The sequence below is a fragment of the Tenrec ecaudatus genome, chromosome 1, assembly GCF_050624435.1.
Source record: "Tenrec ecaudatus isolate mTenEca1 chromosome 1, mTenEca1.hap1, whole genome shotgun sequence".
Lineage (NCBI taxonomy): Eukaryota > Metazoa > Chordata > Mammalia > Afrosoricida > Tenrecidae > Tenrec > Tenrec ecaudatus.
Window position 1 is genome coordinate 19,726,514 of NC_134530.1, and position 13,750 is coordinate 19,740,263.

Consider the following 13,750-nt stretch of genomic DNA (forward strand, 5'->3'; position numbering starts at 1 on the left):
CCTTAGTGACCCATAGAACTGGAATTAAACTTGCCCAATATTAGAAAAACTAACACTTTAAGATGCTAAAGTAAGAAGGGCTCACAGAAAAGGAGGAATGGAAATGGGAACACAGGAGGAAGTGACATAAGTGACAGCAGGTACATTAAAAGGCCTCTTCTCTGGGAGATGGGCAATGGGGAGGTGGGTGAGGAGAGACACTGGGGAGTGTAAGATAAGATATAATAATTATGTATAAACTATGAAGGGACCAGGGGGAAGGGGGGAGCAGGGAGGGAGGAGAAGGGGAAAAAAGGGAAACCGACTGATTCCAGGAACCCAAGTGGAAGGTGAATTATGAGAATGACGAGTGCAACGAATGTATAAGAGTGCTTTGCTCAATTGATATATGCACAGATTGTGATAAGAGCTGTATGAGCCCCAATAAAAGGATTTATTAATTAAAACAAAGAAAAAAATAAAGAGGCTAGAGATGGATGTTTGGAAATAAACTGTGCAAAATTTAAAAAATAAACTGAAGATCCATGCTGCAAGACTTGATGTAATCTCGAGTGGTTTTCACAATGTTTTAAATGGTTAATTTTATTTTATATATTTTACCCCAGTATTATTTGTCCTTAAAAGATAGTATCTAAGAATGTGTGGCAGAGTTGGAATGTACTCTTGAAGGTGAGCCATTCGAAACCACCAGCTGCTCCACAGGAGAAAGCTGGGGCTTTCTCCTCCTGTAGAGAATTCCAGGTTTGAGTACTTTCAGAGGCAATTTCATACTGTCCTATGCAGCTGCTGAGTTGGTATGGACTCCATGGCAGTGAGGATTTTTAGGCTTCTTTTGGTTTTATCAAACACTCACTTTATGCTCCACAAAGCATTCCTTTTAAAGAAATCATGAACTAATTGTATATATTAGAATTAAAACATGGAAATAAAACATGGCAATTAGAATTAAAACATGGAAATCTGCAGACAATTGGAAAACAGCCTTACATAAAAGTCACAAGGAAGGGACGATCCAGTCAGGGTGGAGTATAGCACCAACGGAACATACAACTTTCCTCTAGCTCTTTAATGCTTCCTTCTCGGCCACTCACCCCCACAATCAGGGTCCCGATTCTGCATTACAAATCTGGTTATACTAGAGTTTGTACATGGGTACAGACCAGAGGATGTACACTGGAATTACAGGGAATCCAGGACAGATAATCCCTTCAAGACCAATAATGAGAGGCAAAATACCAGGAGGGGAAGAGTAAGTATGGAGAAAGGAGGAACTGATCACCATGATCTGCATATAACCCCCTCTCTGATGGACGGACAAAAGAAAGGTGGATGAAGGGAGACATTGGACAGGATAAGATATGGAAATAAAAAAAGCTGTATTCCTAATGGGAGCATATTGTCTCATCTTTCTCCCTCTGAGCAATAAATAGGTTTTAAAATCCAACCTTTCAAGTAACCCAAAGCTTAACTCAACAGAGCTGCTTCTTGTGTGCAGAGAAAATATAGGGAGCTGTCATTTCCAGAATCATAAAGACAGAGAGATTCACCTGTGATTATTTGGGATGCTGATCAGGTTTCAGGGAGTCACTCAGGAGAAAAAGTGAGGCAGATGTTTTGGTGAAAATATATTTAGTGGTCAAGCATAATTGGAGAGCAATGGGTTCTTCTGAAACAATAAAGACAAATTTCCATTAGTATCATTGAATCCAAGAAGGGATATGTATACCATTGCTAAACAAATTGAGGTCTAGAGAGGTCTTGTAACTATTGATCTTGAAGCCACAATTACAACAAAAATTCCTACTCTCTGCATGGCAGGTTAGTCATATCCGGAAAGTCAGTGACATCCGTATTCTGGATTCTACCATCTTTTTGATGATAGAACAGGCCTCCGCGTGCTTAGCTGGTCTGGTGTTCAGTGTGGTTCCGGAAGTTGCTTCCAATATTTGAACATGCCACCTCTTTGCTTTTCATAATTTATTAGGAACAAGTTTACAGATTTCATGCTCAAAATATTCAACAGGACTTCAGTGTAAAGAAAAAAGTTTTCATGCCAGATGTAATCACAAGAAAAAAATTTTTGAAAATAGGAATCAGAGAATTTCTTTCCCAGTTTTTAATGGTTCAGGATAATAATGAGCACTAGAACTTTATGATAATTGCATGTTATTCCTCTATGGCTAGTGATGAAAATCTATTTCCTAAAGAAAGCTGAAGGCACCCTGAAAGAAATGGCCTTTCAAGGGGCGATATGATTAAAGTAAATACATTTAAAAATATGCAGGAAGTAATTTCATATTATGTCTTCAATTTTTATTATGTCTTAAATATTAAGGAGATTGATGTATGTACATTAATGCATACAAACTGAGGAAAGTATAATACAAATATTTGTGATTTTGAATTTTTTTTCAAACGGAACTCTCTAAATTTAAAGATGAGTTTGTGTTAGATGGGATGATTTTCAGCTGAACAGTTTTCGTAGGGCTTGCTTTATGTCTTTATTTCTCAGACTGTAGATAAAAGGATTCAGCATGGGTTTGGCTACAGTGTACATCACTGAGGCTACTCCAGTGGCCCTGGAGTTTTTAATAGCAGCCAAACTAAGGTAGACTCCTAAAGCTGTACCATAGAACAAGGAGACCACGGAGAAGTGAGACCCGCAAGTGGAAAAGACTTTATATTTGCCCCCAGCTGATGCAATTTTCAAAACAGAGGACACCATCTTCATGTAAGACATAATGATCCCACTGAGTGAAATACCACCCAGAAGTCCAATTGCTAAATACATGACTAAGTCATTTAGGAATGTGTCAGAACAAGCCAGTTGGACTACCTGATTAAATTCACAGAAAAAAGGATAGATTTCCAATTCTGTACAAAATGACAGTCGCAAACCCATTAAACCATTTAATAGAGAGCCCAGGAGTGACAATACCCAAGAGGCCAGAAGCAGGAGGCCACAGAATCTTGGGTTCATGATGACCATGTAGTGCAGTGGGTGACAAATGGCCACAAACCGGTCATAGGCCATCACTATCAATAGGAAGTTGTCTAATCCCCCAAAAAGCACAAAAAAGTACATCTGGGTGATGCACTCTTCATAGCTAATTGCTTTGTTCTGCATCTGGATGTTCATCAGCATCTTTGGGACAGTGGTGGAGGTGAAACAGATGTCAGCAAAGGAGAGGTTAGAGAGGAAGAAGTACATGGGTGTGTGGAGGTGGGAGTCTGTGGTGATGGCCAGGATGATGAGCAGGTTCCCAGTGAAGGTGACCAGGTACATGGAGAGGAACAGTCCAAAGAGGACTCCAAGATAAAGAACTTAAACATCTTGTACAATTGTCATATGTATTGTTACACCACATTATATCATATCCTATGGCACTATACTGAGCAATCCCTTGACTACTGGCTAAGAGTTTGTCATTTACAATCAACACGGAGGAATCTAAAAGCCAGCCTGGTGATCTGCTTCCCAAAAGTCACAGCCTTGAAAATCCCAAAGCCCAGCTCTACTCTGCACATGTGGGTTCATCCAGAGTTGGAGTTGACTTGGTGACAGCTGGCAACATCAATATTGTTATGTGATACAGTGTAGTGTTATTTGTATATACTGATATAATGTGCATGAATAGTATAATTCAGCCTTTCACAAAAGTTACTCTTCCCTCAGTTTCTAGGTGGTATAGTATTTTCCTTTTTGGACTGTAGATGGCAGGTTAAGGTGTCTGCTCAACATGTACTTCATTTACTGATAACTGCTCCTGCTCTCTCCACGTTCATCCATGATGGTGTGTTATGGAGGCTGAGCCAATTCAACCACAAACAGACATTAAAACAAAGTCAGTTTCACTCTCCTATAAGAGCTGAGTTGAGAGTCAATAATCCAAAATCAGGTCTTTGGGCATTTCAAAGACCAGTAATCCTTTGGGCAGAGATTTTATTGCAGCCATCCTCTGCCTTGTGATAGAAAGCCAGAGTACTGAGAGGAAGGAAGGAATGAAATAGACAAAAGGGGGGGAAGTAGACAAAAGGGGAGGAAAGGAGATCGGTATAATAATCAGAGAAAGGAAGGTTATATTACACAAACTTGACTATACCCAGAAAAGTAATCAGACTGGAATTAGCCAACTAGATAAATATTTTAATATATATGATTTAAGTGAATTCTTATGCTAACATTAGAAATATAAGACTAAAATTAATATTTAATTGAAATATTCATATATAGGAAAATGGAAGGGAATTTTTAAAAGTACTTTTTTCAGTGCATTTAGGAGTCGTTTTGATATTAAATACAGTGATTTTTTAATATACTAGTCAAATGCTAGTGAATTCTTTAAACTTAAAAAATAGTAAAATTATAAATAGTCTATAATCTTTTTATGTAAGCAAGAGCAGAAGGAATATTTCCTAACTCATTCTGTGAAACCAGCTGCGTCCTAGTATCAAATACAGGAGTCCTGGTAGGAGAGTGGATTACTCACTAAGCTGCAACAGCAAGATCAGCAGTCTGAAATCACCAGCCACTGCATGGGAGAAAGATGAGGCTTTCTGATCCATCTACAGTAAAAGTTTGGGAAACTCATGGGTTCATTTATACTCTGTCCTGCAAGGTCTCTATGTGTCAGAATAGTTTCAATGACAGTGAGTAATATCAAAACCAGGTACAAATATATAACAAAGAAGACTATCTTTCAGTATGACCCATGATAAAAAATGCAAAAATCTTCAACAAAATACTAACTAATTGAATTCAACAAAACTAAAATTCCCCAGGATGGGCAACAACTTTATGATGCATTTCAGTAGGATTGCAGAGCTGGGATAAGCACACATCCCTTACGGAGAATGTCAGATACTTGCAAGAAGGGAAAATGCCTACTCATTTCTTTGTGTCCAGACTATAAATTAATGCTAAGTAAGAGTTATGTGAGTTACAGTGTGAACAAATAGCTGAATGAGGTTAACAGACACGTTAATGCAGTGAAGCAAGGAAGGCTGTTGAGAGAAGGAGGTTGCAGGAATGAGAGCCAGCACCGGGGAAGACAGATCAGAGAAAGAAGACATTGTCATGTAGCCAGAATCAGTCTCTAGAACCAGAGACTCTAACTCATCAGGACTTTATCCATTAAACTTGCTTTTATTTGTTATACCTGTTGATATGCCTACAGATACTGCCAAAAGAGAGGGACATCACGCATCACCACTCTCCAGGCACCTGCGATGATGTAGAAGCTCATCCAGAGCTGACTTCACCAGTGCTGTTTCTCCCATGTCCCACTGCTAAAGTCAGAGGCTGTGCCCCAGGAAGAACATAGAGATGGACCCAGTCCTGAGGCTTCTAAAAGGTACAGCTGTGTTTTCTCATCCCCTTAGATGAATCAAGTAGATCTGGGTCAGTGTAGAGGAAGTATTTATAGCCCTTTGGGTCTAGTGGATGAAATCCCTTGTGCATCATTAATGAAGTATTCTTTTGTCTCACATTCCCTGAGAATTTTATTTCTCTTGAGATAAGAGAAAAAAAATCAAATGTGTGCCAGTTTGCCCTTTGGGAGACTACGTGGAGCGCATGCACAGCTTTACCCCACTGGACAACTTCTTCCCGAATGGTGGTCATCTCTATTGTGCTGTGTCTCCAGCATGCAGAGGAATGTCTAATGATCACTCTGAGATGCATTTCGTCCTCCACAGACCTAATGAACACAGCGGGACATCATTTACCAAGATTCCAGGGTTTTATGAAGCACTTCTGCTCACACACCTATCCCCACCTCACCACTACTGTATTTTTTCTATGTCTTTTATTTTAATTAATTCACAATAGACCGTGAGCAAAAGGAATGCCATCCCTGCAGACAGTCTGTTGGAAGGTAAGATGATAGGATATTCTCAGTGAGTGTCTACACATCTATTGGTAATAATAATTAGAAAGCCTAAATATAATACTGTCCACAAGATAGTTCATATATAGTATTGAAATTTTTATTTCATAATATGATATGATATAATGATAAATATATAACATAATAACATGTCACATACTATATAAAGATATTCATAGGTTTCTTTTATAATTTTTGAGAATGATTTGCTTATTCAAATCAATGACATCTGCGACATACTAAGAGTTATCTGAGAGGGAATCTGTCCAACTGTTAGCTTTCTGTTCTGTAAATGGAAAGAGGCATTGCAGCAGGATCCACTCTAGTTGAAGACTTGAAGAGAGAAGAGGGAAATCTTTCTGAGGAGCAACTACTTAAGGCAATAGATGGAGGATGGAAAGTGGAAGCATTGTCCCAGGGAAGAGGCTCCTCTGGCCTGATTGGTACCTTCTCTAGGGGCCTTTGTGTACATTTTACAGCTGAACTCCACCACTCAATGTTCTGGCTTGTCCTATCGGCGTCAATTAAAACCATACCTACCTGATGAGTCCACGGGATGATAAACATATGTGGATGGGCCCCACCACAGAGCCTGAATGAAAAGTCCAATAGTAAAGGATACTCGGGATTTCTACATGAATACCCAGTGCAGTACATTCTGTGTTGCTTCCTATTCTGAAATTCCTTTTTTTGTCTTGCATGATTTTGCACATTAGTAATTACTAGCATTCTTCAAAAATATGTGGAATACTTGAATTAATACTTAATGGAACTTTGCCACAACTTTTCCAACCCTCACATATAGCCTTCACGTATTGCTGATGTTGGGGAAGGGTGCAAGTATTGTGAAGAACAGATTGTTGCTTCCTCCAAATGCTAACCCCTAAGTTCAGCAAATGACCAGCAATTCGACTGCTAGGTATAAAAAGAACTAAAAATAGGTATTTAAGCAAATACTGGTATATGAATTATGAAATAAGCAGTATTCAGAAGTACTTACTGGTAGAAACAATCCAAATGTCAACAGAGGAGCACAATGTGGCATTTATATACACTAGATGATTGTTAGTCATTGAGAAGCCATGAAGCAGGATTACGTGATAGGGAATGGGTGATTCTTGGAAACTTACTCCTAGTGAGGAAGAAAGCGCATCCATCTCACTGCCGTGCAGTCAGTTCTGACTCAGAGTGACCTGTGGGGTAGAGCAGAACTCCACAGAGGTTCCCCAGGCTGGGATCTTTATAGAATAAACTGCCAGATCTTTCTCCCATAGAGGAACTGGTGACTTGAGACCTCAAACTGCTGAAATTTAGGTTAGCAATTGAGTTAATTTGGTTTTGTGTCAACATGGTTGCTCCAGGATTCTTAGTATTATAGGAATTGATGGTTCCCCCTGATGTTACCTAATGTACAACTCCATGATGGAATTTACTGTGAATGGTAAAGCAGATTTAAGAGGATTATGGAGGAAACAGCATCATCACCCAGGTCATAGCTGTGCTGCAATTGAAAGAAAGTTTCCTCAGGGAGGTTCCCTAGTCTTATGTAAGCAGACTTTGTAGGCAGACTTGCCACTTCCTCCTTGCTGGATCTCCATCTGACATCTGTCTCTGAGCCAAAAGCTTGCTATATTGCCTCAGAATCTGGGAGCTATCAATGACCTGCCATATGACTGCCAATGTTGAGTTTTTTTACTATGGGGCCTGAAGCCTGACTTGTTGAACTTGACATTTTCCGCCTCTACTTGCACCAGCCTGTGATCTGTCTGCTTCCTGCATGGTCTTCTTGCTTCCTGGCTTGCCAACCAGGGCAGTTACTGGGTCATGTTAAGACTCCAGTTAAACATCTGATCCATACAAATTAGCCAGATTGTACTAACTCACTTCTCCATCTATTTATATGTATATAGTGATACAGAAATATAGATAGGAAAAATAATATGTATCAAGGGGATTTCTCACACTTGTAAATGTTTGTTATAGACACATAGATAGATGGATAAATAGGCAGTTATACATATCACTATATGATGGGTCTTGTCCCCACTGAGAATGCATTCAAACACCCACATGAGTTTTAAAGCTCAATGTCAGCAGCGTTCTATTGGCCTATGTGGGGTGGGGAAGAGGACACCAAAAGCCATATATCATGTACTTCCATTTATCTGAAATATCTGAATTGCAAATAATTATGAGCTGTTCTAAATTGCATGTTTATCCAGTTCATACTGCGAGCACTGCCAGAATCCTTCAATTTCTTCATCACTAGCTCTCCTGGTTGATGTATAATTTGGAACATTAGTTGTATTGTTTGATTTCCTTGAAGAAGGATAAATATAATCCTGTCACAGATAGCACTGCACTTCAGATACATCTTGATCTATCCTTTCAGAAGGGCAACCGAGCACAATGATCTGTATGACCACCCCCCCCCCCCCAGGGGGACTAACAACAGAAATGTTAGTGAAGGGAGACAGCAGTGTGAGTTATGAATTTAATAATAATTTATAATTATCAAGGGGTGAGGAGGGTGTGAGGGTGGAAGAGGGAGGCAAAAAGAGGAGCTTATACCAAGGGCTCAAGTAGAAACAAAATGTTTGCAAAAGGATAATGGTGACATATGTACAAATGAGTTTCATACACTTGGTACATGAATTGTTATAAGTGCTGTAAGAGCCCACAATAGAATAATGTAGATTAAAAAGGAAGAGAGATCCTTTCTGACAATGAATTCACACCTCTCCTCATGATGGTGTCATTCCTGGCGTACTGAAATGTACAATTTTCTGATTGTAAATGGCCCATTTCAGCTCCTTCACGTCTAGGATCGCTGTCATTTTAGGTTCCATTTCATTTTGTATGACTTCCTAGCTCCCTAGATTCCTACTTCATACATTCCAAGTTCTGACTATTGGGTGATTTTTGTAGTAATTTTCTTTCTCATGTTGAGCCATGCCCCATCAGCAAATGAAGCACGGGAAGGCTCTGCTCTGCAGCGTTGACACCGTCCCTGGCCATGGAGACGACTCTACTTGGAGAAGGCAGCTCTTCCTCTGTCACGTTCTGAGTGCCCTCTGACCTGAGGGGCTCATCTTCTGACACTCTGTCTGACAAAGCTCTCCTTCTGTTCATTAGGCCTTCAGTGTCTGACCGTGTCCTGATGCTGTGCGCAAGGGATTTAGTGGTCAGTTCCTCTGAAATGGACAGCTGCTGCCTTCCCTGTGTTCTATTCTCAGTTTGGAAGCTCCCCTGAGAAAAACCTGTTCAGTTGGCATTCGGAATTTCAGTGATGTGTCTTCAGCAACACACAAAGCCACCACAGCATAGTAAACAAGTGGGAGTAGTCCACTTGAAACACATGATTATCCTTTAAATGGTAACATTGTAAATCACCCCCCTAGGGTATGTGATAACTATAATGATAAATTAATATTTAGTGAAAGTATTGAATTTTCAAATACTATTTAGAAAAAGCAAATATACATGTACAGGATAGTTTTTGGACCAAAATGCATAGTTTCATGGCTTTTTTACCTGTACTGATCCAATATTCAGGTGATTGACAATACTTTTACAAAATTTAGGGTTGGACAAAAGTCAATTAATAATGCTCATTCACCAAAGAAGAACCATGCCTACTAGATGATTCAGAGATGTCATTAGAGAGTTTGAAATACTATATGGCCTTGCTGACCTGCCATTCATCTGCTTCTTTGCATAGTAGTGCCTTAATCCAAGAGAGTCATTCAGTTTCTTAAATGCACTACAGGTGAGTATAAGACACAGTCCAGTTTACTGAGTGGGAGTTTTTAATCAGAACCTTTGGTGACCTGTGAAGGATGTTGTACTTGTCAACCTTAAAACAACAGAGTCTATACACCTGGGTTACTAAAATCTGGATACAAACTGGTTGTATAATGGCCAATTAGAAAAATAATACTTGGCATATCCTTACCTTGGGTTGTGGTGGGGGGGGAGGATTTCAATGATAAATGTTAATCACTTTTCCCAATGGCAGATTGCCCCTCTAGGTTACTCACCGACAGATGTGTGATTCCCTTCACTAGCACAGACCTACCTGCTCTCCTCTACTTGAATTCTCACTGAGCAGCCTGGTAGGGGTATCTGTTGATTTGGGGTGATCACAGAACAATGTCATATGACAGGAGATGACACATCTTTTTCTCTCTTCAACATAAGTGACCGCATCTAAGGAAGACCTCTGTCAAAGTGGTCACAAAGTTGGACAAAGAATTGCATGATACATAGACTGTGAGCATTAGGCAGACACAGAATGGATTCGAAGATTACCTGACCTGAGAACAGAAGTGTCCCTTCATCTTATAGTGCTGGCCCATATAATAGTTCTTTTTTAGTGGTTGACTAACCACTCAGCTTCATGGTTTTCCAGTTCATCCATCATCAGGACTTTCATGGATTGGTCACTGATTTTATGGATACACAGTATTCCGTTGTCTTTATGTACCAGTTTCTTTATCAATTCTCCCACTGATGAACGTTTGCTCAATTTCCAGTTTATTATGAACTCGCTGTGATAAACATAGGAAAGCATATATCTGTTTGTGTTGTTACTTCTTTCAGGTATTGCCATATCAATTTTGGCAACTTTTGTACACGTTTAAAAGCCCACCACCCAATCAAAAATAAACTAATTTGGAGCATGTCATTTCAATTTTCTGCTCTGAGAGAGTGTAAACAGTTTTACAAGGGAGCAGAAATAAGTCCCTTTGTTTGTCATATGGAGTGATCCATGGCAGATCTCCATGAGAGTTTTTCCTCTTGAAATAAGAATTTCTTTTTAATTTCAATTTTTATGTGGCCTTCCAAAAAGAACAAAATGCGAGGTTATGGCCAATGAGTCCAAATTAAAGAAAAATATAATTGTTCAGAAATACACAATCATTTTTATATACAACATTTTTCAAATGTACATTTTATGTCTTCCTGGAATTGTTCAACTGCTACATTCAGAGATGTGTCATATTTAAAAATCATTTTATTGGGAGATAGTACAGCTCTTATTGCAATCCATACTTCCATGTGTCAAGCACATTTGTACATATGTTGCCTTCATCGTTTTCAAAAAATTCTTTCTACTTGAGCCCTTGCTTTTAGCTCATTTTCCCCCTTCCCCACCTTATCCTCCCTCATGAATCCTTGATAATTTATAAATTATTATTTTTTTCATATCTTACACCTGAACCCCCTTTTTCATTGTTTGTCCCCCTGGACAGAAGTTATATGATGATCATTGGGATAGGTTCCCCCTTTCTTCTCCCACTTTCCCCTAAGTCACTGGTATTGCTACTCCAATTATTGGCCCTGAGGGGATTACTGTCCTAGATTCTCCGTGCTGTGAGCTCTTATCTCTACCAGTGTACATGCTCTGGTATAGCCAGATTTGTAAGATAGAATTGGGGTCATGATTGTGGGGGAAAGAAGCATTAAAGAAATAGAGGAAAGTGGTATGTTTCATCCGGGATATAAAGCACCCTTACTGGCTCATGTCATCCTTATGACCAATCTGTAATGGGACGTCCAATTGTCTATAGATGGGCTATGGTTCTCCACAACACCCTCCCCCTCATTCACATAGATATCATTTTTTGTTCTGGGTCTTTGATGCCTGGTACTTGATCCCATTGACACCTCATTATCACATAGGCTTGTGTGCTTCATCCTTGAGGGCTTTGTTGCTTCTCAGCTAGTTGGCTGCTTGTTTATCTTTAAACTTTTAGGACCACAGATGCTGTAGCTTTTGCTAGCCAGACACCATCAGCTTTCTTCACCACATTTACCTATGCACCCATTTTGTCATCAGTGATTGTGTCAGGTAATTGAGTGTGGTAGTTACATAATTTGTTTTCAGTTTGAGACTTAAGAGTGAAGGGGTGGAGTTTAGGCTGTCATTCAGATCACAGCATTATGATCTCATTTGGAGGTGCTAAGGAGATAAATAACTTGCCATGGGACCCATGCTCACTCCCAGTGAGACATTACTGATGATGATCCAAATGGAGATCTAATGGCAGAGACTTGAAATTCTGATCTAAAAACATTTCAAGTTCATCATGAAGCTCAAAAACACATTTTCAAACATTTCCTCTTGACAACCATCTCACTTCAGTGTAAAATAGCAAAAGCATTATGGCACATCCCACTCATTGCACCGTTGCAACAACAGTGGCTGTTTAAGGTGTTTGCCTTTTCAAAATTCACGGAGTAATTTTCATTACTTCTCGTAACTCTGGTAGCAGCATCTTCATTGCTAAAATTTGCCCATGAATCATACAGTGAGTTCCAATGACTTTTGGTGACTCATTCAGTACCAAATATTGAAATCCAGATTAACTTCCTAGTATAGCTGGAGCACCATCTGTGCAAACACCACAAACCCTTTCCTAAGAGATCTTATGCTCTTTCAGAAATGAATCAACTGTGTCAAATACATCACGTGCAGTTGTTGTCATACAAAAGGTGTGAAAAAAAGAAACTCATCTATAGCGGCACCACCATTAATACGCCTCATGTAAACCTGTAACTGGGAACAGTGTGCAATGTCATCAAGCTGGATGCTAATTATTGGAACTAGAGCAGATTTAATTTCCTAGATTAAATCAGTAGACATGTCATCTATTCTTCTGCAGACAGTACACTCAATTTTGTAACAAATTTGTCTCCAATCATATCTTGTGCAATGTCTTTGGCCGCTGGCAACAGTAAATCTTCAGCAAAAGTGTGAGGGTTCACAGCTCTGGTGATACTGAGTGCCACCAAATATGAAGTTTCCATGGCTGCTACGTTTGTTTGTGGTACTTGCCACCAGTGTCAAGTTTGGCTTTCTTGAGTCTATCAGCGTTGATTCTAAATAGTTGGTCTCCTTGCCAGCAAAGCTCAGATGCTTGCTATCAAAATGGCATTTTAGTTTCTTCAGCTTCATGGAATAGGCTGATAGAACTTCACACAAATTACACAATTTGCTTTCTCAATTCCTGTTGTAATTATTGACGTAACACCACACTGCAAAAAATCCTCACTATATTTTCTTTTCTTAACATTCTTCTCTACATGATCCGTTGTCATGGGATGGTTTGCTAATGAAAATAATATATAACAATAGCTTTCATAATACAAAAGATGATGCATGGCACAGTTCAGTCAATGCAGTTCTTTAAATTTTCCTATGATTTACCATTCTTTGTGTACTTTTTTTTTTACCATACCTGTTACTATCATAAGGGGGCAGTATTCACATCAAGCACAGCTGAATATAAAAAGACCAATCAGCATCCAGATTAAATTCCATATATATATATATATATATATATATACACATACATATCAGTAGTTCATGATTTGACGGTACATGATATACCTTTTACCCAGTAATTATTATTCACGATGTGTTGTTTTACCTCTAATCCTGCTGCTTCCAACACAGCACCTGCTTTCTACACAGTAGCTGCTCTTAACACAGTAGCAGCTCTCTACACCTGTGTGACTGGTCCACATAAGTTCATTATGGCACTAACCCTGTCATATACACCAGTATTTGTACAAGATGTATGTGATGGAGTCAGTGTAATAACGTCATCATATGGGCGACTCATATGTGGGAGTATCTCCATGTGGAGGGACCCGCCTTTAGAAGGATATAGGAGCAGTGCTTCCATTGGTCATAGGCGACCCCTGTGAAATGGTCTTTGACACCCAAAAGGTTCACAACCAACAGGTTGGGACCCACTAATAGAGAATTTCTGAGGTAAGCACAAGGAGTGATTTTCACAATGTTTTGAATGGTTAATTTTATTTTATATATTTTACTACAGTATTATTTGTCC

General features: G+C 39.3%; 1 protein-coding gene across 1 annotated transcript; it reads right to left on the reverse strand.

The window, feature by feature from the left end:
* Nucleotides 1–2,464: 2,464 nt before the first annotated feature.
* On the reverse strand, nt 2,465–3,211 carry LOC142450526 (olfactory receptor 7A10-like). The gene has a single exon (XM_075552583.1). It carries the CDS (start codon nt 3,209–3,211, stop codon nt 2,465–2,467), a length of 747 nt encoding a protein of 248 aa, XP_075408698.1.
* Nucleotides 3,212–13,750: the final 10,539 nt, after the last annotated feature.